We start from the raw sequence: 22,276 nt of genomic DNA, 5'->3' as shown, positions 1-22,276 counted from the left end.
TTTGATATGAGTGAGTGAGTGTTAGGTTTCACGCCGCTTTGAACAGTATTTTAATTCTATCACAGTGTGTCAGCCTAATGTGGGAGGAAAGCCCTAAGTGATGCTGTGAAACCCATGAGCACTGGCATGGTGCGGACAAACCTAGAAACATAATCTGGGCGAACCCCGAAATCAAACCTACAATCATAGGCTTCTGGTGTGCCGAAGGGACACAACTCTGCACAGAGAAGTGCGGTGCCTTAGTCTGGGCCACCCGTGCCCCCCTCTTTTCATGGTTAATGCTTCATTACAGAGACTCTAGGATCTAGTACAAAACATGCACAAATTAGCCAAGAGGAAACAAAGTTTTTACTGATAATTAGGAAGAACACTTCCAAAAATATTGTGAAAACCTTAGCAACTTCTTTCAGCCATGTTTTATATGACCTCAACAAGAAAGTGTAAAAACGTAAATCTTTGGAAGAATGTTCAGACCAGTAAGTTCCTGTAGCACTAGATCTGCTTTGTGCAAAAGTGGTCTGCTTTAATCATAGCCTCTTCAAAACTTTATCTCAGGCAATAAATTTTATGTGGTTAGGTTTACTGTTCATCACCAAAGCAGGAACTCTTCCTGTCAAGACAATGAGTGAGTGAGGAATTATTTGAGAGATAGGGAGGGAGGGATTGAGTGAGGGAGGGTGTGAGGTCAGGGAGTGAAAGGAGAGAGAGCATTGGAGAGAGGGAGGGAGGGATTGAGTGAGGGAGGGTGGGAGGTCAGGGAGTGAGAGGAGAGACTATTAGAGAGAGGGAATGAGAGAGGGAGGTAATAATTGAAAGATTAAGAGCATAAGAAAGAGAGAGAGAGAGAGGCAGATGGGATTGAGTGAGGGTGGGAGGTCAGAGAGTGAGAGGAGAGAGGGAGTGAGAGAGGGAGTGGGAGAGGGAGGGAATATTTGAGAGATAGAGAGGAGGGATCATTGAGAGTGTGAGGGAGGGAGGAGGATGGGAGCGAATTAGAGAGTGAGTGAGTGAGTGAGAGAGGGATTGTGTGAGTGGAAAAGGAAGGATTAGTGGGGGTGGCAGGTTGGAAGCAATGAAGTGAGGGAGGGAGTCATTAGGGAGGGAGTGATTGACGGAGGGATGGATCGAGTGAGGGTGGGAAGGAAGAATTGATGGAGTGAGGCTGGGATGGAGAGAGGGAAAGAAAAGATGGAATTGATTGGTGAAGGTCAGTGACTTGGTTCATTGTGTGTCATCGTACCCTGACAATGCGTGATGGTGCTCATACTGTCAATCACTAGTTTGTCTGGTACAAACTCAATTACTTACAGGCCACTGTTATATAACAGAGTGTAAACATTAAACTTAATATCATTTTGTAATCAACTCTGAACTGATTTCATAACTCAGAAAACCCCTATAAACATTATCAGGAATCAATACAAAGTTTGGAATGAAACGGTGATTACCCATACCAAACTTGAAGGGATGTCATAAAATTTCATATTTCATTTGACTGTCTATCTATTCCTAGCTTTTTCACGTACCCATGCCTCGTTAAATGTTTCAGCTTCTGCTAATTAACAAGAGCTACTAGAACAGCCACTACAATTCAAGTGGATTGTTTACTTCAAAGTAATGATAATTGCTTCCAACATGAGTCTCCATGTACCATAAACAAATACGATCTTAACGGAATTTGCTTAAGAATGATAAATGTTTTACTTTTAATTTCCATACGTCCAACAGATATAAAAATCTGCCTCTCAACCAGTGAGGTGAAATGGGTTTAAATGTCGCGTTCAAGATTCTTGCAGTTTTAGAGTGGAGTGTGTGTGCGTGTGCGTGCGGGTGTGGGTGCATGTTTATCTAGGACTAGTTGCACTAGTTCAGCCTAATGCCAGTTTAACAGTGCTAGCCCACCGAGATACCATGCCACAGTTTTAACACAAATACCCCACTCAGACACAGTATAGTGACTCCAAGCCTACCACAGTATAGTGACTTAATGCCAAGTGCCAGGCAGGGTAACAACAAGAACCATCTCTTAAAGTTTTTTTTAAATACGTGGCTGGGGATTTAACCACCGACCTCTCAACAGCAGCAAACTAAAATTACAGCAACTCCACAAGATTCCTGGCCTTTTGTTCGATACCCATTCATGATTAGTTCCAAATAGGTTCCTGTTGCAATAATCTGAATAATTGTCTACAATATATATACAACAGTACAACTGTTATAAGGAAATTTATCATCCAGGCAACTTTTTCACTAGTTATAATATCTGAGAAATCTATGTAGCACATGGCTTTAAATGAACAATTATATCACAAAAAAACCCAGTTATCACAAGTATCACTTAATACTTCCATATTAACTTGATGAAACAGGTTACAAAATGTAATGAATTATCACTGACAGGTCAAACCACTACTCTATAACTATGACAAGGAGTATGATGTATTTGTGGATAACAACTTCTTTATAATACACACCTGTTAGAGCTACTGCTTACCCATCATCACCTGAAAGGGCAAGAAGTAGCCTTGAAATGTTCTGAGTTTGGTTTTACGCCGCATTTAACAATATTCCAGCAATATCACAGCAGGGGACACCAGAAACGGGCTTCACACAATACACCCATGTGGGGAATTGAACCCGGGCCTCCAGCGTGACAAACACCGCTTTAACCACTAGGCTACCCCACTGCCCCCTTAAAAGATACGCAGGTCTAACAAGTTGGCAATCATTATACTCCTTGTCATCATTACATTCAACATCGATATGCCTATGAAGACTCCTGTACATTATAAGTACTGATAAAAGAGGAAATACTGTTTTTACTATGAAATAACGCGGACGTGAATGTCGCACCACGTAATGTGGTGTCTCCTGTTTCTGGCACTAATATTGGTGTCACACTGCTTCCGGGAAACACGCTAAAGAAAAACATACACAGATTAATAAACTGACGGCTACTCGTTTAATGCCAAGCTTAAAGACCAAAAAGGGTGTAACATAAACCTCAAAATTGAGGTCTCCATAAGGTACCAATATTCCCTTCCCAGACTGTCACCTGTGTTTGTGCGCAGGTGGGATCTAGACATTTTTAAAGGGTTGGGGGGTGGTCCATTCTTAACATTTTATTATATTTTATTATATATGGAATTTGCTGCCATGTGTTCAGAAATTTGGTTTTCTTTGACTAGTCCAAAGGACTAGCATAAAGGCCAGTGTAAAGGCAAGTGCAAAGGCTAGTGTAGAGACTAGCGAAAAGACTGTAAAGACTAGTCCAAAGGACTAGTGTTTTATTTTTCTAGTCCTCAGAGTTTGGAGTTTGTCCTACATGAATGAGACACAAATATTCACTATGTTTACATTTTCTGTCAGTTTTATTCAGTTTTTATTCAGTTTTATTATTGGTAGAAAAATGAAGAAGAGAGAACTGATTCAGAACTCAGACCTCAAGTGTTACAAGTCAATGAGAACTACCATCATTTAATTTTTAATTGTCCTCAGTCCTCCGCGCAAGCTTGTAGGCTGGGGCTAGTGGCCTAACATGTTTTCACCAGTATACTTAAAACAATGCCTGGGTCCCCTTCCATGCCACTACATCTATAGGGAAGTGAGGGAACCTCGCTACCATAAAACACTAATCAGTCATGCTATCTTGAGACAGGACTGGGGTTTTGTTCCAGACAAACATCATTTTGTGTCATGCTTTTAACACATGGTGATGCATTTATAAGACAGTGTGATGCATCATATTATGTTTATTGCTCCTGAAAAAAAAGGAGTAGGGAAACAATTTATGCTTTGTCTTGTCCAGGTCTATTTTGAGTTGACAATACCACAGCTATATCAAAACAACCATACTTAAGGTTTGTTTGTTTTAATGCAGCACTCAGCAATATGACGGCGGTCTGTAAATAATCGAGTCTTGACCAGACAATCTTGTGATTGACATCATTAGCATCGAGGATCGATGACATGCATCAACAAAGTCAGCGAGTCTGACCACCCGATCCCGTTAGTCGCCTCTTACGACAAGCATAATCGCCTTTTACGACAAGCACTTAAGGTACATGGTTGACAGCACAAGCAATGATCCTCACCATCAGTGAGTTTTGTTTGTTTTTTGGGGTTTAACGCCTCACTCTGCAATATTCCAGCCATATGATGGCAGTCTGTAAATAATCAAGTCTGGACCAGACAATCAAGTGATTGATATCATGAGCATCGATCCATGCAATTGGGATCCGATGACATGCATCAACCAAGTCTGACCACCCGATCCCGTTAGTCACCTCTTACGACAAGCCTAGTCGCCTCTTAAGGCACCATGAGTGAGTGAGTGAGTGAGTGAGTGAGTGAGTGAGTGAGTGAGTAAGGTATTATGCTGCTTGTAAATTAATCCAGCAACATAACAGCGGGGACACCAGAAATGGGTTTCACACATAGTAACCATGCGGGAAATCAAACCTGGGTCTTCTGTATGACCAGTGAACGCTTTAACCACTATGCTTCCCCATTTCCCATACACATCATCTGACTATGATGACACAATCAGTCATGTCACACATTGTTACCACTTGCTGTGTCTAGTCATGATTATAATGCTTCAGTTCGACACAGTTCAAGCAATCTCTTCATGTAAATTTGTTGTTGTCAACCTATTAATAAATATTTATTTTAAGGGCCTCTGCCAACAGGGCCAAGCATATCCATCACAATGATGGCTTGTTTACATCAAGCAGGATCATATTGTGAAACATATATTTTTTTAAGTCCAAGCTGCATAAATATTTACACATTAACATTTATTTGGCATTATTTCATAACAAACTTTTAGACAATTTAAATTTCGCTGAAATTCAAAACCGCAACTTTGCCTACTTAAATACATTAAAAATAACTGTCACAAAACTGAAAATGCAAATAATTTCATTTGTTAAAATAAAACTCATCAGTGACAATGACCATCGGACCATACAGAACCTTACACTGTTAAGTCCAATTAGGACCAATTTACAAATTGATTGCTAATTAGCAAGATGATTAATCTGCTTCAGTGACCTGTGACCTTAGTGACTCTGGTACTGTCTCCTGCAATCCTGCAGTGACACACTGAGCCACACCTCTGTGTACATTGGGATGTGTGAGTAAGGTAAATGGTGTTTAGTTCTACCAAGCAACCCGATATTTAGTGATGAAAAGTATTTTTTTTAGAATCAAATTAAAAGACAGAAGACACTCCTTTCTTCAGTAAAACCTTTCATCATGAAACAAATTTAAAAAACATTAAAATCTGTTTATTTTTGTTTTTCATTTTATCAGGTGATTTTTCTTGAATATTTACGCTAGCAATCATTGGAAAAGGGAAAATTAATTTTCTAATTAATTTTCCTACAGTATAATTAGAATTTTAGGAAAACCATGATAGACATTTTCCTGACTTTTTTCAAATGAAAAATGTTGTTTTTAATTAGGACAATGAAATATTTTTTGGGAAAAGTCCATCATAATTGAGTGCATTGTTTTCTTTGACAGAGTGGTTACAGAAGCTTCTGTTTATAGAGGTGCACGATTAACAACAGAGTTGTCACAGAAAATAAGCAGTATAGGCAAATAATCAAAAATACCTACCACAGACTGTACAAGACAGTGTATACAGGATCCCCACTAGCAAAATCTTTCCGCTCATAGTTACTTGAATAAGCTTTGGTTTGTCTGGCATATCATCAACACAAGGTATCACGTTTACAAAGACACATTTTGCTTGCAAGAATTACTCCAGGTGTGAAAACACAGTATATCCATGAAGAAACGGGTGTCATGCACACAAATCCAATGAATGAAACTGCGCCATAAGGGCTTGGCTAGTAAATCGTAGTAATATCCACTACCACTGATGACTTCACTGGTGAAAGAGGAGCTTTCATACTGAAGTGCCCTGGCTGAGTTCAGCTGAACATCGCAGTTACGTTAATCTAGTGCCCTCCCCAACCTACGTTCTAGTAAACTCGAAACGAATTCGCCTTGTAGACCATTAGCATCAACTACACATCACGTGTGTATTACAATCGGCGGTATTAGTATCATACATAAACAGAACATTATTTTGTATTGTTATATTAGTTGTATATCTAGTAAAGTGTAATTATTAACACAAATCAGAGGGAGTATGATCAATAGGTTCAATATTAGCAAACCCTAACTTACGACCAATAGGAATCGCCGTTTCTTTATACATGTAAACCAATTGTATCAACGCTTGTAAACCCATGTCGGTATAACATATAGAAATCAACATGGTGAGTAGGCTGAACAAAATTTTGTTTTCGTCGTTGTTATTTCTTGATTTAACGTCTCAATGCTTGATTATTTTAGATGTTTTATGACTTACCCCTTTCATTATCAATCCACAAGAAATGATATATGTCGGAATCTGCGAAAAATAATTACCAATCGCAGTGTGACAAAGCACATTTGAGTGTGAATGTATCCTATTTTCGTGCTATTATTTCATCTGCCAACAAAATGAAAATGAAGAAAAGTTCTATTTTGATAATAACTTAGATGAGTTATTTAGGTCATGTTTATATTTTACTTTGTTTTGTGATATCAGGACGGCAAAAGGAAACGTATTCACTATTTGAATGTCTCAATATGAAGTGAACGGAATGAATAATGATAGGGTTTTTTGGGATATTAAGATGTGACGAATAGGTTCTTGATTACATTATAATATATAACTGCAGCTGTCAGTGTTTGTTATGATTAAGCTTTGAAATCAAATTGATTTAACATGTACTTATGTTCGGAGTCATGTTAGTGATAATTGATGCTAAGGAGACCAAGGAAGAGAAATTACAATGGCTTTTCTCTCTCTGGACATGGATCTAATTCCTCAAATAGTGAAATGGATAATTTTGTATTTATATGACTATGAGACCAAATCCTGGGGGAATTGAATTTGTTGGCATTGGTTAGTCAGTCCTTATCAGCTGACTCACACCTGACATTGGTGAGTTGTAGCTGCCTGTAACAAAAACCCAGTCACCGTCAATTCATGAATGTGCATAGGAATTGGTTCAGATTTCAAGATTTTCTGAATGTCACTTGTTTTGTAGATGAATCAATAATAAATGAACAATGATGAAACTCCGAGGCACCACGAATGTCTGATCGTCATATTCATAGTTTGTTACTCAGAAACTAGATAATATGCCTGCCATTTTGGATTGAAATGAGAATTGAAAACGTGAACCAAGTTATATCAAATGTTTTCAATCTATTTCATTAGTGTTATTCAAAAGTTCATTTTATGGTTTTAGTTTTGGAAAGATTTAGGCCCGTAATCCCTGTTTCAAAGTTTGCCTGGGTAAGACAATCTTACCCAACCTATCTCACCCTAAATCTCACCCCAACCCAAATCCTACAAAAATGATGTTTGATACTCCTAACCAGGGGTTATGGCTTTGAAAAAATAATCAAGAAAGGGTTTGTTTTTTTCAGTGTTAGACACATGCTCTTTAGTTTTTCCTTTTTGCAGATAGTGACCACCAGTAGTAATTTGATTTAAAGACTGGACTTCAATGTGTTGTATTTGTCACAATGTCTTTTTGGCAGTCACTTTTAGTTCCTAATAACCATCATCTTCCTGAGGCACGGGAGTTAACGGACTGTAAAAGTCCAGTTTCCACCCTTGTCGAACTAGGCTGAAGTTATGGAGATAAATTTGTCACAATGTCTTTTTGGCAGTCACTTTTAGTTCCTAATAACCATCGTCTTCCTGAGGCACGGGAGTTAACGGACTGTAAAAGTCTAGTTTCCACCCTTGTCGATCTAGGCTGAAGTTATGGAGATATATTTTGGCTGGACTAACGAGTTTATGCCTAGTCCAATCAAAATTGCGTCATGAAATTCCAGCCTTGGCAAACTGGACTTTATAGTCTGTTAACACCTTTACCTCAGGAAGATGATAAACCACCAAGGAAAGTAGTCAAGGTAATGGATAAAATTTTTTTTTTTTTTTTTTTTATATAACAGGTTCCAATGAACTTAAGTCTTCTTTTTTTAGTGTGGTCTAAGAAGTAATACACATGCATGGCTCTTATAAACTTGCTCAATTGTCCTGCAATATAAATATTCAGTGAATGATTACTCTCAGTTTTTATACATTTGGTGAAACTCTGTAAACAAGTATAATGTTTGGTGAAACCATGTGAAGAAGCAAACCTGTTCGCACATTAGATGTGCGCACTGATACTTAAAAACTATATCATGATTATTGCAAAGATTCATATGAAGATGACGATAAATTGTGATACATTGTTGTGTACACATGTCTCTGAAAAGATGCCAAACTGGTAGCAAATACTTTTTTGACTACCTGATACACTGTTTGGCACTAATCAAAATTTGTCGGGGGCACGGGTGGCCCAGTCGTCTAAGGCGCCGCGATTCGCAGTGCAGAGTTGCGTCCCTTGGGCACGCAAGAAACCTAGGATTGTGGGTTTGAATCCCGGTTCGCCCTGATTATGTTTCTAGGTTTGTCAGCACCATACCCGTGCTCGTGGGTTTCACCGAAGTGGTAAACGTCGAAGACCTGCATCACTACGGGCTTTCCTCCCACATTAAGCTGACACGCCGTGATATAACTGGAATACTGTTAAGAGCGGCGTTAAACCAAACTCACTCTCGCACTAAAAATTTGTCACTGGTCCAAAGGGCCAGCACATACAAAAAATCTACTGGTCTTGTTTGATCTCTACGAGACACAATCGTAAAACAAGTCTTCAGCAACCTATGCTTGCCGTAAAAGGCCACTTACAGGATTGGGTGATCAGGCTCGCTGACTTGGTTGATGCATGTCATCGATCTGAATTGTGTGGATCAATGGTCATGATGTCAATCACTGGATTGTCTGGCATAGACTTGATTATTTACAGACTACATATAGCTGCAATATTGCTGAGTGTGGCATTAAACAACAAAGAAACAAACTCCATTGTGCTGACAAAAAAGGTTTTAAATCACAGATACTTTATCATGTTCATACAACAATTGAGCATGGGTAATTGGAATTAGAAACCAGTCTAGAAGGTGACCGCTGTACCACACAGGGTTGTTAGGTTTCTGGTGTTGCTTAGTTACGGGTCTCACCTCAGGCCTCCTAATTTATATTTATTGTATTTACAACCAAAAAAGGGCCTAAAATTCAAAGTATGTGGCCGAAGAAAAATAAATAATAATTTGCAACTTCCAGATTAGTACTGATGCTAGTTTTAACATGGCAAGATACCCAAAGATAATTTATTGTGTGTATTTTTGTTAGAATAAAGATTTTTATGTGTATTATTCACCAAATCTTATGATCAGCGGTGATAAAATCTCATGTTTTTTGTTTCATTTCACCTAATTGTAAAAATAGTCTGTTAAAATATAAATTGTCAGAAGTCATTTTATTGTTTTTCTTATTTCATTTTTGTTTAGTCAGGCAGTCTTGTAAACCAACTTAAAAAATATAAGGCCATAGTTATGTATTCACTAAAACATATGAAATATAAGTAGACGTGAAAGTATTGATCAAGATCAATACTTGTCAATAAGTTTTGCGATACATATTATGACACTTACTATTGCAGTACATCAATATTATGATGCATATTGTTACATTCCTATTACACATGTCAGATTATGTCTAAAATGCCGGTGTTGTTTTGGCATTTGATGGTTTAGATATTTTCATTAAAGTCTCATATTAATAAATTCTAAGATATTGCGATAACCTAGGACTTTGACACAATCTTAGTGAGAGTGGTAATGCACAGTGTGTTCACTAATTACACAGCAATGGTAAGAGGGCGGATGTAGGCTGCCGGAGGTCTACTTAAGGCCCACCAGCTTATCTGGAGCCACAATATCCTCACTGCTAAACTTTCCCTGTCTCAGGCAGGAGGGACACATATGAGTGTTCCTTGCAAACTGACAAAAGTTGGTTTTGTCACTAATCATGCTGTCATGTTATATGACAATTTACTGGTATTAAGTGGAATATTGATACAAATATCATTACAACCTGAAAATATTTTCTTAATTCGATTTTGTATTTTGTTAACATGGTTAATAGTGGGATTCATGAAAATATGATTGATTTAAAAAAAAAGTTTTTTGTGGCTCCTACTAGTCCTACTCTCATATTCATATACAATATATAGAAATACTTCATTTCATCATTACTGGTAAAAGGGGCCCAGTCGTCTAAGGCGCTGTGATTTGCTGTGCAGAGTTGCGTCCCTTGGGCACACCAGAAATCTATAATTGTGGGTTCGAATCCCGTTTCGCCCCGATTATGTTTCTAGGTTTGTCAGCACCATACCTGTGTTCATGGGTTTCACCGAAATGGTAAACATCTGCGACCTGCATCACTTCGGGCTTTCCTCCCACATTAAGCTGACACACCCGAGACTGCCTCTTTGGTCTAGTGGTAGAGCGTCCGCCCGGAGAGCGGAAGGTCCGGGGTTTGATCCCCGGCCGCGTCATACCAAAAGACGTTAAAACATGGTACTTGTTGTTACCCTGTCTGGCGCTCGGCATTAAAGGGCTAAAGCAAGGACTGGTCTGCTCGGAGTCAGTATACTGTGTTTGAGTGGGGTATTCATGTTAAACTACGGCATGGTATCTCAGTGAGCTAGCACTATAAATCGGCATCAGTCCGGACTAGTACAAGCAGCCACACAAACACACATACGTACATGCACGTCGCTATATAAGTGCAATAATCTTGGATGCGACGTTAAACCCCTTTTCACCTCACCTCACCTGACACGCCCGATATAACTGGAATACTGTTAAAAGCGGCATCAAACCCAACTCCCTCACTCATTACTGGTATGTATTGAAATTTTGATGTTCCTGTACCCTAATTACTGTAATAAGTGACCCAGGCACTTACAAAATTGACGAAGAGAGGGGGAGAGGGAATAAATTCACGTTCAAGTTAAGTTTGTTTTTCAGAGATCGAGTTGTAGTGAACTAATTTCTCGACCTTAGTTCAAACGTTAATGAAACTAAAAATGTTTGGATAATAGTTACTGGGCAATAATACACCCCATGTGCGTTGCTGTGTTCTGTAAAAATAAGTCTGAAAATACACAAGACAATACGTAAAGGGCGCTTATATAAATTACTTATCAGAAGTAGAAGTTGGTCTGGGGATGCTCACTGGAGGCGACTATGCTTGTTGTAAGAGGCGACTAATGGGATCGGGTGGTCAGACTCATTGACGTGGTTGATGCATGTCATCCATCCCAATTGCGTGGATCGATGCTCATGATGTCAATCACTGGATTGTCTGGTCCAGACTCGATTATTTACAGACCGCCATCATATAGCTGGAACATTGCTGAGTGCTGCGTTAAACAAAAAACAACTTTCATACCAATTAAAATGACAAACATGTGGAAAATGATGAACATTTAAAGCACAGTATGATGCAATGAAATATTTAACTTATAAGATTTTTTAAAATAAAGTTGCTTGAATGTAATTTAATTAAGTGTTTTTCATGTAACTCAAACTCATCTTTTTTTATGAAAAATATTTTTGAGTTTCTGTTAAAAGATTTCAGTAAAGAAGCAATTATGTATGTGTTATTGTTGGGAACTTTACCAAGTGTTTTAATTTTGTTGTTGGAACATGTTAAATAAAAAATACAATGATTGTAATTTGATTCACACTATGGCTTGAAATGGATCCCTGCTTCACACTTCCCCTTCCTTGCTATAATTAGTAAAACATGGTATGTATAGCTCTCTGTAGATATGTTTCAGATTCCAAATTATTTCCGTACACCCTCTACTTTAAAGAGCATACATGTATGGCTTTGACCTTTAATACCCTGAATTAATGCTACAGGTACTTTGGTCGATTAACCCTGGTCCCCATTCCCGATCTATGCTCAATGATTGTAAGCCTTATTTTTTGGCACTGAGATTGCTTTGTGGAACGGGGCCCTTGACCCTATAATATGTCCGTGCTGACCAACCATTTTGAAAGAGGGGAGGCTGGGATATTTGTTAAAATAATAATTCATTCCCAAAAAAGAAATTGTTTTCAGGTTTTTACAAACAAAATATTGCTTGCTGCACATAGATAAAAATGTTGTGAAAAGAAAACAATGTTCAGCTTTTTATTTCCACAATGTTCAGTGAAGTAAAATTGTGGTGGGTTTTAATTAGAGACTGAAAAAGTGTCCCCTCTCTTAAAATAGGACAGATGAAACTAAAAAATTTGGTGACAAGGAAAAAATGTAGATTTCACTTGTACTTTGAAAGCACTTCAGTAATGTGAATGATGATAAGTAACACTTGCAATGGGAGCTCAAAAAGTATTTTCTGGAAGACTTGTTATGGCAATTTGGAATTTCAAGCACATGACATTGCCAAGTCTATAGCGCCGACAAGCTTCTAGTGTAGTAATCCTATCTAGTAGTGTTAAACTTTTTTAAAATGTGAACATCTAGCAGGTAATGTATATTTTAAGGTATCTGACGAGTGATTTGGCTAGACACAAATGTCATAAGGACTTTTTCAGGGAGAGAAATGTCTGCGGAAAACTCACTTTTGGTCACTTTTGTAATACATGCCATTACAATATACTCATAAATCATAGAGTCCCCAAGATCCCTGGGTAATTTTCAGTCTTTTTTAAAAAAAAAAAAAAATTCATCTCTGCCTTCTTCATAATATCATTTTTTGAAAAGACATTCTATGTCGCCAACAAGTTTGAAAAAAATCTCTTAAGACAATTTAGATGATAAGTGGTCAATGTCCTTGAAAATGAACGAATCTGAAACCCTCTTAGACACTCATATAATGCCAATCTCATTATATGAATCAGAAATATAGGGTTACAGGGCATATGATTGTATTGAAAACTTCATTTATCATGTTTATGTGCATGTAAATGTTTGGGACAATCTCATAAGAATCAGATCTTAGTTCCCAGGACATCCCATTAGGGTTATGTCAGAACGGTCTTTCATCCGAGACCGACCAGCGCCGCAGCTTACCAGATTGGGAGGGTGACAGTCGGAATGTGTTTTCTTATCATGCAACCATGAAAAGTTTAACATGGGGTAAGGACAGTTTGGGCCTATACGACTGATTCCGTCAAAATCATTGTCAAATCATCGTCTATCTCTTGCTTCAATTAAAATGGGATAAACATTTAAAACTGAAGATAATTTCCATAGGCCATGGGAAGTACTGCCATACTATCTTGGCTATCTATTAGACATTACAGATTTTCTTTTGTTCAGTATTCAAATTTTGAATCAGTATTGTTCAAATGACAGTTGCCTGTTAGAAACTAGTACCGTAAAACTCGAGAAAGCTGCTTTCTGATTGACTGATGTCAACTTCTTGTAAGTCATTCCATTGTTCAGTCAAAGTTCGTAAAAGGTCGTTCTGACATGACCTCCAATGGGATGTCGCCCTCAGATCTTTGTGTCGCGGTTCAAACTCTAAGATCTAATTTTAATGAGGTTGATAATTAGGGTAGGCTTGCACTCAAAAATGCAATGTCCTTGGTGAATGTGGTATAGATACACTATTAATATTTTTACTTTTGACTACTTTGTAATGTACTGGTTGAAACTGACCACCCTTCCATTTAACGCAGATAAAGTGTATTTTCATCTGAACCAATATGCTAACACAACCAGTAAAAACACTAGGTATGCAACGCATATATAAATTACACATGCATGGAGGGAGCAGAGTTGGAAATATAAAAAAATATAAGCGTTTAGTGTTTGAGAGAACAGAGATTGATTCCTACAAACATGGCATGAGTAATTGCAATACATGGTATAGCTCATGTACGTCTATCTGACCTCTTCATGCATCTGTTCTTAGTGGAGAATTATCTGTCATGAGTGAGTGTAAAGATGTCTGTTTATCTCTTACTCCGTTCCAATCAGGATACTGTGACCTTACGTTTTGGTAAAGTGAATTTCATCTGACAACTATAGTTTTCACTTTGACTAGTGAAGACAGTGTTTTCCACTTTATACTGATATGCAACATTATCAATTATAGTGAATTACGAAAATTATGTATTCCTGGAAAATGTACTGGGTATCCATACCTTCATCTGTTTTATAGTGATGTCACGATTCACCAATATATGGATGCATCATTGCTATTCCCAAATGATACGATATGCGATACACACTTGCTTGTGTTAATTGATATTTTAATCTTGTTTCATTTCACACATGGAACATTTGTTGGAAAAATGGGTCTTCCTTATTTTTTAATGAACAATTTTATCATTTATTAATTTATTCCATTCCTACGTTGTTCAATGTACATAGTTTTAAGACTTAAATTCTGATCTAGGTTTTTTCTATTAACTCGTGTTGACACTCAAGTTTTTTCTATTGATGAACTATTGATTGAAATGAGACATTTTTATTTTAAAATATGAGACCAGATATTCAGAAAGTTTCAAGCTTTTTTAATAGAAATGAAATGAAATTTTAAAATTCACACAAGATTTGCCCGAATTCTATATCAGCGGTAGAAACTAATATTTTTAGTCCACTAGTCCTTACAATGATAACATACAGCAAAACCCTTATAAATGGCCAATTTCTACTGGTCCTTATGATACCTTAACTATTGGGCAGTTTGGCAAGGACTATAGGACTCGTGCCAATTTCTAACGCTGTATAACTACTGTAATGTACTCAAGAAAGGGTGAGACTTCGGCAAAATATTGCTCTTTATGTTCTGTTAAACAGAAAAATATACTCATAGCTTGCAAAAATAATTGTATCTTATAAGTTATACCTGTGGCCTCTCAGTTCAGTCAGTGAAACAATGTCAGGTGCTGTCTTCAAGAGTGCAAACTGTTGGGCACCCTGATTATCTTAATGCAAAAAGGGAATTTTTTTATCGTATTCTAACCTGTGAGGAAGTTACCGCCCACAAATCAAGCCGTATGCAAATAGTTCAAACGGACACCAATAGTGTCCTAGAAAGGGCATAGAGGAAGTCGGCCACAGATGATATCTCTATGCCTTGTGACCTGTAGGAAATGCATAAGAGGCGCTTGTGTGACATCAATGAAAGACGCACAGCTCTGACCTCTTGATAGCTTCGATCTCATTGATAAGGTCACTTCCTGTCATGTCTCTAGTGTGACCTGTGTGTAAGAGTTGAGACTTGTGCAAGAATTGAGAGTTTGTGGAAGTGTAGTTGTACACAATTTTATTCAGATTGTTGAACTTTGGACTGCACAGGATATACTTCAGTATTGTGATCAGTTGGTGGGAGTTTGTTGGTTTGAAACCTGAATGTAGTGGAACTTCTGTCTAGCAAACGTTACTTATGATAACCTATTTGTAGCTGCAGTCTGAGGTACGGAAGGACGTGTGGGCTGGTAGACTCACTGTCTGTAACTTGTACCACTAACTTGCAGGAGTCTAGTTCGCTGCACTCATGACAACTCCTGCGAAAAGAATAAATTCTACTTGAAAAGATCAGGTCCGGATAGTGGAGTCTTAAGTCTTCATGACATAGTATTAATGGTTCGAAGCTTGAAATTACAGAAAAAATCCACAAAAGATCGACTGAAGACGTTTTAGCACACACTGGACATGTGATATATACAGTGATCTGTTATTGTGGAAACATTGCTCACAATAGTAAAATGAAAAACATTTAGAGTATTGCACAATGTTGCAGTTTTGTTGTTTTTGCATAGATTACTGTTCAAGCCACCTGTTCAAGCAACCTCAACAGGGCGTGTTAATTTACAGGACCTTTAAAAATAATTATTGGGGTGCTGTGACCCCAGTTTTGTAAGTCCAGGTAAAACTCTGCACCTTAGTCAATACAAATTGTCAGATAAATGTCTATTGTTCACCTCTACATAACATGAATACCAGGATGAAGAACAACATTGCGGAAGTTGATGACGATCTCACTATCCGTCCTATTATCTATATCGGTAGTACAATAGAGAGGAAATTATTCAGCTTTTCAGCTATGCTTGCATTTGATGATTCAGGATATTACACATGACATAACAATATGACCCCCGTCAATGAAATCTTCTTATATTCCTATCAACCGCCTCTGTGGTCAAGTGGTAAAACGTGGTAAAACGGAAGGTCTGGGTTTCGACTCCTGGCAGCGTCATTCCCAAAGATGTTAAAATATGGTTCTTGTTGTTACCCTGCCTGGCGCTTGGCATTAAGGGGCTTAAACATGGACTGATCAGCTCGGAGTCAGAATACTGTGTCTGATTGGGGAATTCATGTTAAACTGCATCATCATGCATCTCAGTGGGCTAGCACTATGAAATCATCATTAGTCTGGACTAGTACAAGCACACACACACACACACACACACACTCACACACTGCTATGTAATTGCAATAGTTTTGAATGTGACATGGTGGTTGTCAAGTAAACAACTGTATGAACTTATTATTTTCATAAAATTATATTTTTAGGACCTGATAATTTAATACAGGGAGTGGGTGTCATGGGAAAATGTTACATGTATTGTGTGTGTGTGTGTGTGTTGGGGGGGGTATAGTGAGGAAAATAATGTAACATAAAATGGGAGTTGTGTGGATGGGGAGGAGGGTCAGCTAAAGATGATACAGTCCTTAAACCAAATAACAAGTCCCTTATAAGAATAACCATACCTGACTGGTAAATATGCTCAACAGGCTAGGCACAGCAAAGAATGACATGAGCTGCACACATGGAGGATATAAATATGAAAAAATATTTCAGAAGCTTAATTAATTTTATGTGATTAGTATGTCTGTGACTTAACCAAAGTCTAGCATGTCTAGTATGATCATTTCTTTTCATCTGGATAGCAGTTTTTCATATTTTTAGTCTGTGCCCAAACATTTGAGTCTACTGACCCTAACATGGCTTTTAACATCATTTTCATTAGAGTCTAGTGTTATCATATAGACTAGACTGTGGCTTCGGACTAGTGATAAAAGTCGCAGACTGATAATAGTGATATTTAATTAGTGATAGGTAAATTATTAAAATCTACTGATGGGGAAAAAACCAGAAGGATAAGTTTAGGGCCCCAATCCTCAAAGTGATCAAGCTCTATGGTGATCGTTACTCCTATACTTTAACAAAGACTTACGACAGTCATAGTGCTACAATCGCTTCGTGGAACAGGGCCAAGGCTTGTAGACTTAAAAGGTTTTAGTGTAGACTGAAGGTTTGGGTGCAGTCTGTTAATTATTAATGTCCATTCCATACTTAATGTTGTGTATTTCAGAGTCTTGGCTACCCATCAATTCGCCCCCAGACTGAAGGCATCAGGCCTGTAGAACTCCCAGTTGGACCCTATGGGATCCCAGATGTCATGATCAATGGGTAGGTCTTAGGAACTGGACAGCACCATGCCTTCTCATGGTCAGACACCATCAGCGTTTTGCTTAGACACCTGGAAAAAACCCTTTCATTCTGACCAACATTGAATTTTTTTAATGTTTTTTTGTTTTGTTTGTTGATTAACACTGGACTCAAGAATATTCCAGCTATGTGACGATGGCCTGTAAATAATCGAGTCAGGATCAAACAATCCAGTGAAATCATTCATTACTTCATGTTCATGAATGTGGTTTTCAAACCCATTTCACATCGCCCTCTTATGAATTTAAGTCAAACATGCCAACGCCTTTTAACACTGGAAAAGGGCAAATGTTCTCAACACAAACTGTGAAAATGTTTTGTCATCTTTATATAATACTAGGGATAGAAATTATTTTAAGTGGTAGTCTAAAGTGAACTGTCACCAGTCCTTCCTGAATAATATTACCGTGGAGTCTTGGACTAGCAGAATAATAGTGTTTGAGACAGTGTTCACTCGTTACACCGAAGGCCCATGTTCCGTTACCCATATGGGTGCAATGTCATTGTGTGACCCGTGCAGATCCGGGGTAGAATAGGTCTCCAGAAACCAATGTTTGCCACAAAAGGCAACTATGCTTATTGTAAGATGTGGGAAGCCCATTTCTGGTGTCCCCCCAATGATATAAATCCACATCTCTCTCACTCACTCAAAATAAAAAAGCTGTAAAGATCCGGGGTAGGATAGGCCTTCTGCAACCCAAGCTTGCTGTAAAAGGCAACTATGCTTGTTGTAAGAGGTGACTAACGGGATCGGGTGATCAGGCTCGCTGACTTGGTAGATGCCTGTCATTTTATCCCAATTGCGTGGATCGATGCTCATGATGTCAATCACTGGATTGTCTGGTCCAGGCTCGATTATTTACAGACCGCCGTCATATAGCTGGAATATTGCTGAGTGTGGGATTAAAGTTAAACAACAAACAAACAAATAATGTGTGATACCCATTTCTGGTGTCCACGGCTGTGATATTTCTGGAATTTTGCTAAAAGTGGCCTTAGACCAAACTCACTCACTTATTCACACATTGATAGTGTAAAACCGGTGCCGCATGTTAGTTGTATTCCAAGAGAGTTCTTATGCATGTATTCCAGGTTCCAGAGTGCTAAGGCAGCTACTGTCAGCAGACATCCTTTGGAACACTCAGAATCTAATGTGAGTATTTTTGCCATTTTTCTAGCATGCGTAACTTTACAGAGAAGTCAGCAGTCTTTGAAAGTGATGAGTTGTCAGTGATGCTATACTCAGATACCTTTATATGAATGATTTTAAATGTGTTGAGTTTTACATATTAAGGAATTTTTTAACTCTTTTAACTCTTTAGGAATCTTAAGAATGGTCATCATTGTTATCTATTCATCAACAAGGTCCACCAGGACAAATTTAAAATATTGGCATTTTTTTAGCATTGTTTGGCACAGCATGTACGTTTAATACTCTTACTGCCAAAAGAAACATGAATACAATACATGTTGGTTAATATATGAAGACTTTCTCATATTCAAGAGATATTAGATTGGTTTGATGCTCAAAAATAACATAATGGTGTGTTGTGTGAACCGACCCTCATGAACGCATCACATGTGACGTCATAGATCCATGACTCGAGATGCACCATTTGTCTCGTGCAGGATTAACGTGTAATGTTTGGAAATCATGTGCCGCATACCTTGATAAGAATATAGACACGCTGTTGTAACACTTGACTGATTGGTTTTTTTATCAATTGGTTCACTTTGGAAACATCTCTTCTTAACTTACATACTTCTCTATATGTTTCTATGGTTAGCATTTGGCAGTGAGCATATATTATTTCCTTTATGATCTGAAAATAATGCCCTCTGAGATATATACCAGAGTGATGAGGCACACTCACTCACTCACTCACTCACTCACTCACTCACTCACTCACTCACTCACTCACTCACTCACCCACCTACTCACTCATCCACTCACTCACCCACTGTCAGGCATATTATTATATTTGTATGTCTCCTTGTTACAGTGGCTGGACAACCAACGTCAGATGGACATGGCGATGCTGAGGAACATGCAAGGTCTCCATGCCCCACTCCGCCTTCAGATGGAGAGAAATGTCACATCTAGGGTGGGTCATCTCACAGCTATTGTGTAACTTTAGAAAGGAAAGCCAAAACATGAATGGACAAATCTGGCATACCTTGCCCAAAGGACTCATGTTCATGTGATTGTGTCACAGGTTATAACTGAAAAGTCTTAATAGTGACATTTAACTTTAATGTGTGTGCAGTTTGGAGTATAGCTTACATTTATGCTTGACATTTTGCTCAACTGTTCGTTGATAAGTAGTGTGTATAGGTCTTCTCCAGTTGTCTAATTGTCATGTTAGCACATTGGGGTTGCCCAGTGGTAAAAGAGCTGCTTGTCAGGCCAAAGGCCCGGATTCAATTTCCCACATGGGCACAATGTGTGAAGCCCATTTCTGGTGTCCCCCACCATGATATAAATCTACATCTCTCTCACTCACTCAAAATAAAAGCCGTAAAGATCCGGGGTAGAATAGGTCTTCAGCAACCCATGCTTGCCGTAAAAGGCGACTGTGCTTGTCGTAAGAGGCGACTGACGGGATGGGGTGGTCAGACTCATTGACGTGGTTGATGCATGTCATCGTATCTCAATTGCGTGGATCAATGCTCATGATGTCAATCACCGGATTGTCTGGTTCAGATTCAATTATTTACAGACTGCCGTCATATAGCTGGAATATTGCTGAGTGCGGCGTTGAACAAAACATAAAATAACACCTTAGAGGGCTTTGTGGAATAAGGCCTAGTGTGACAAAATAATCAGTTTGTTGTATAATTGTAGTTTCAGAGACTGCCATGTCTGAACAGTTCGAACCTGCTGGAAGACACCTTGACAGGGAGAGATGATCTTATTGACTTTGGTGACATTCTTAATAGTGAGTACACACTCTAGTGGTTCATTGGTCTGGGGAGACTTCCTCCGTGGTCTGGTGGTAGAGCGTCCAGGGTTGGGTCATACCAAAAGACGTTAAAAGATGGTACTTGTTGTTACCCTGTCTGGCGCTCGGCAATAAGGGGCTAAAACAAGGACTGGTCGGCTCGGAGTCAGTATACTGTGTCTGAGTGGGGTATTCATGTTTAAATGCGGCATGGTATCTCAGTGAGCTAGCACTGTAAATCTGCATCAGTCCGGACTAGTACAAGCAGCCACACACACACACACGTGCATGCATGGGTACAATGTGTGAAGCCCATTTCTGGTGTCCCATGGCGTGATATTACTGGAATATTGCTAAAAGTGGTGTAAAATCATACTCGCCCACTCACTCACAATAGGGGACAGGGTTAGCCCAGTGGGTCAAGCGTTGACTCGTCATTTATGGGTAAATGGGTGTAGACCGTTTCCAGTGTCGGTCCACTGTGATATTGCTGGAATATTGCTGAATGTGGAATAAGACACTATTTACTTTCAAGATCACTCTTCTGCTGTAGAACCCAATGCGGATTCTGGGTTAGAATTGGTCCAGACATATTGCTGACTGCTGTAGATTAAGATTTTGGAGATTTAAGGAGATATTTACAATACAGGAAATAAAATGTGGGTAATTTCTACTTGTCTTATGGATACCTTAATCGTTTTGGATGGTGACTTTAGGACTGTTGGAGTTTTTTCTATATCACGTTATAACTATTATATTAATGTCTCATTTATTCTAGTCACAGGGGGCACGGGTGGCCCAGTCGTCTAAGGCGCCGCGATTCGCTGTGCAGAGTTGCGTCCCCTGGACACGCCAGAAACCTATGATTGTGGTTTTGAATCCCGGTTCACCCCTATTATGTTTCTAGGTTTGTCAGCACCATACCCGTGCTCGTGGGTTTCACCGAAGTGGTAAACGTCTAAGACCTGCATCACTTCGGGCTTTCCTCCCACATTAAGCTGACACACCGTGATATAACTGGAAAAATGTTAAAAGCGGCATTAAACCCAAGTCACTCACTCACTATTCTAGTCACAATATGCCTGAGATACTGCCGATTTTAAAACTCACTCACTCACTCTTTCTTATTTCCAACATTTGTTTATTTCTTATTTCATTGGTTATGTTTTCTAAGTCAAGTAATATGTGTAGTATAATTCATGATGTGTCTTTTCATTTCAGACCCAAATGAGGCTGAGGTCGTAGGTCAGCCGCATGTGTTGATGGAGAAGCGTCTGAAGCTACTCTAGTTCCCAGTGTACATTATGATGTTATATTCCCTTGTCATCTGTCACATTTCTATGTACTAAATAAACAATCACCATAAAATACTTGTTGTTTTTGTGCCCAATCTTGTGTCAGAGGCAAGTACAGCAATCGTGTAAGCTAATACACTTGCAGGAAAAACTCCACCCATGAAGATCCGACGTAGAATAAGTTCTTAGCAACCCATGCTTGCTTGCTTGTCATAAGAGGCAACTAACAGGATCAGGTGGTCAGGCTCGGGTGGTCAGGCTCGCTGACTTGGTTGATGCATGTCATCGTATCCCAATTGTGTGCATCAATGCTTGTGATGTCAGTCACTGGATTGTCTGGACCAGACTCTATTATTTACAGACTGCTGTTATATAGCTGGAATATTGCTCAGTGCAGCTTTAAACAACAAACAAAAGCAGGATAAACTCAGGGCCCTGTTCCACAAAGCAATAGTAGCTTTTGACAGTGGTAGCACTGAGATCGCTTTGTGGAACAGGGCCCTGTGAGTGGACATTGACCTGAAGTCCCATAACAGTTCAATCAAGATGAACAGCCTAGGATCTTTTTTGCCTGTGCCAACAGAAA

At 38.8% G+C, this 22,276-nt stretch overlaps 2 protein-coding genes across 3 annotated transcripts in view; one reads left to right on the top strand and one right to left on the bottom strand.

Moving 5' to 3' along the window:
* Window positions 1-5,989, bottom strand: part of LOC124132649 (vascular endothelial growth factor receptor 1-like) — an 84,242-nt gene extending 78,253 nt beyond the window's left edge. For both annotated transcript variants that reach the window (XR_006860819.2, XM_046496656.2), the window contains exon 1: window positions 5,626-5,989. Coding sequence is in view for 1 of the 2 variants with exons in the window: in XM_046496656.2 (XP_046352612.1) it covers window positions 5,626-5,716 (91 nt within the window). In the remaining variant the exon portion in view is untranslated. The remainder of the gene's footprint in view (window positions 1-5,625) is intronic.
* Window positions 5,990-6,207: 218 nt separating this feature from the next.
* LOC124132648 (proteasome maturation protein-like) lies at window positions 6,208-21,763 on the top strand. The gene is made up of 6 exons (XM_046496655.1): window positions 6,208-6,293; window positions 17,317-17,414; window positions 18,546-18,606; window positions 19,457-19,558; window positions 20,299-20,392; window positions 21,617-21,763. Exons 1-6 carry the CDS (start codon window positions 6,291-6,293, stop codon window positions 21,682-21,684), a joined length of 426 nt encoding a protein of 141 aa, XP_046352611.1. The 5' UTR covers window positions 6,208-6,290; the 3' UTR covers window positions 21,685-21,763.
* Window positions 21,764-22,276: the final 513 nt, after the last annotated feature.

The sequence above is a fragment of the Haliotis rufescens genome, unplaced genomic scaffold (genome assembly GCF_023055435.1).
Source record: "Haliotis rufescens isolate VD_foot unplaced genomic scaffold, xgHalRufe1.0.p SCAF_7, whole genome shotgun sequence".
Taxonomy (NCBI): domain Eukaryota; kingdom Metazoa; phylum Mollusca; class Gastropoda; order Lepetellida; family Haliotidae; genus Haliotis; species Haliotis rufescens.
This window is presented reverse-complemented; position numbering and strand designations above follow the sequence as displayed.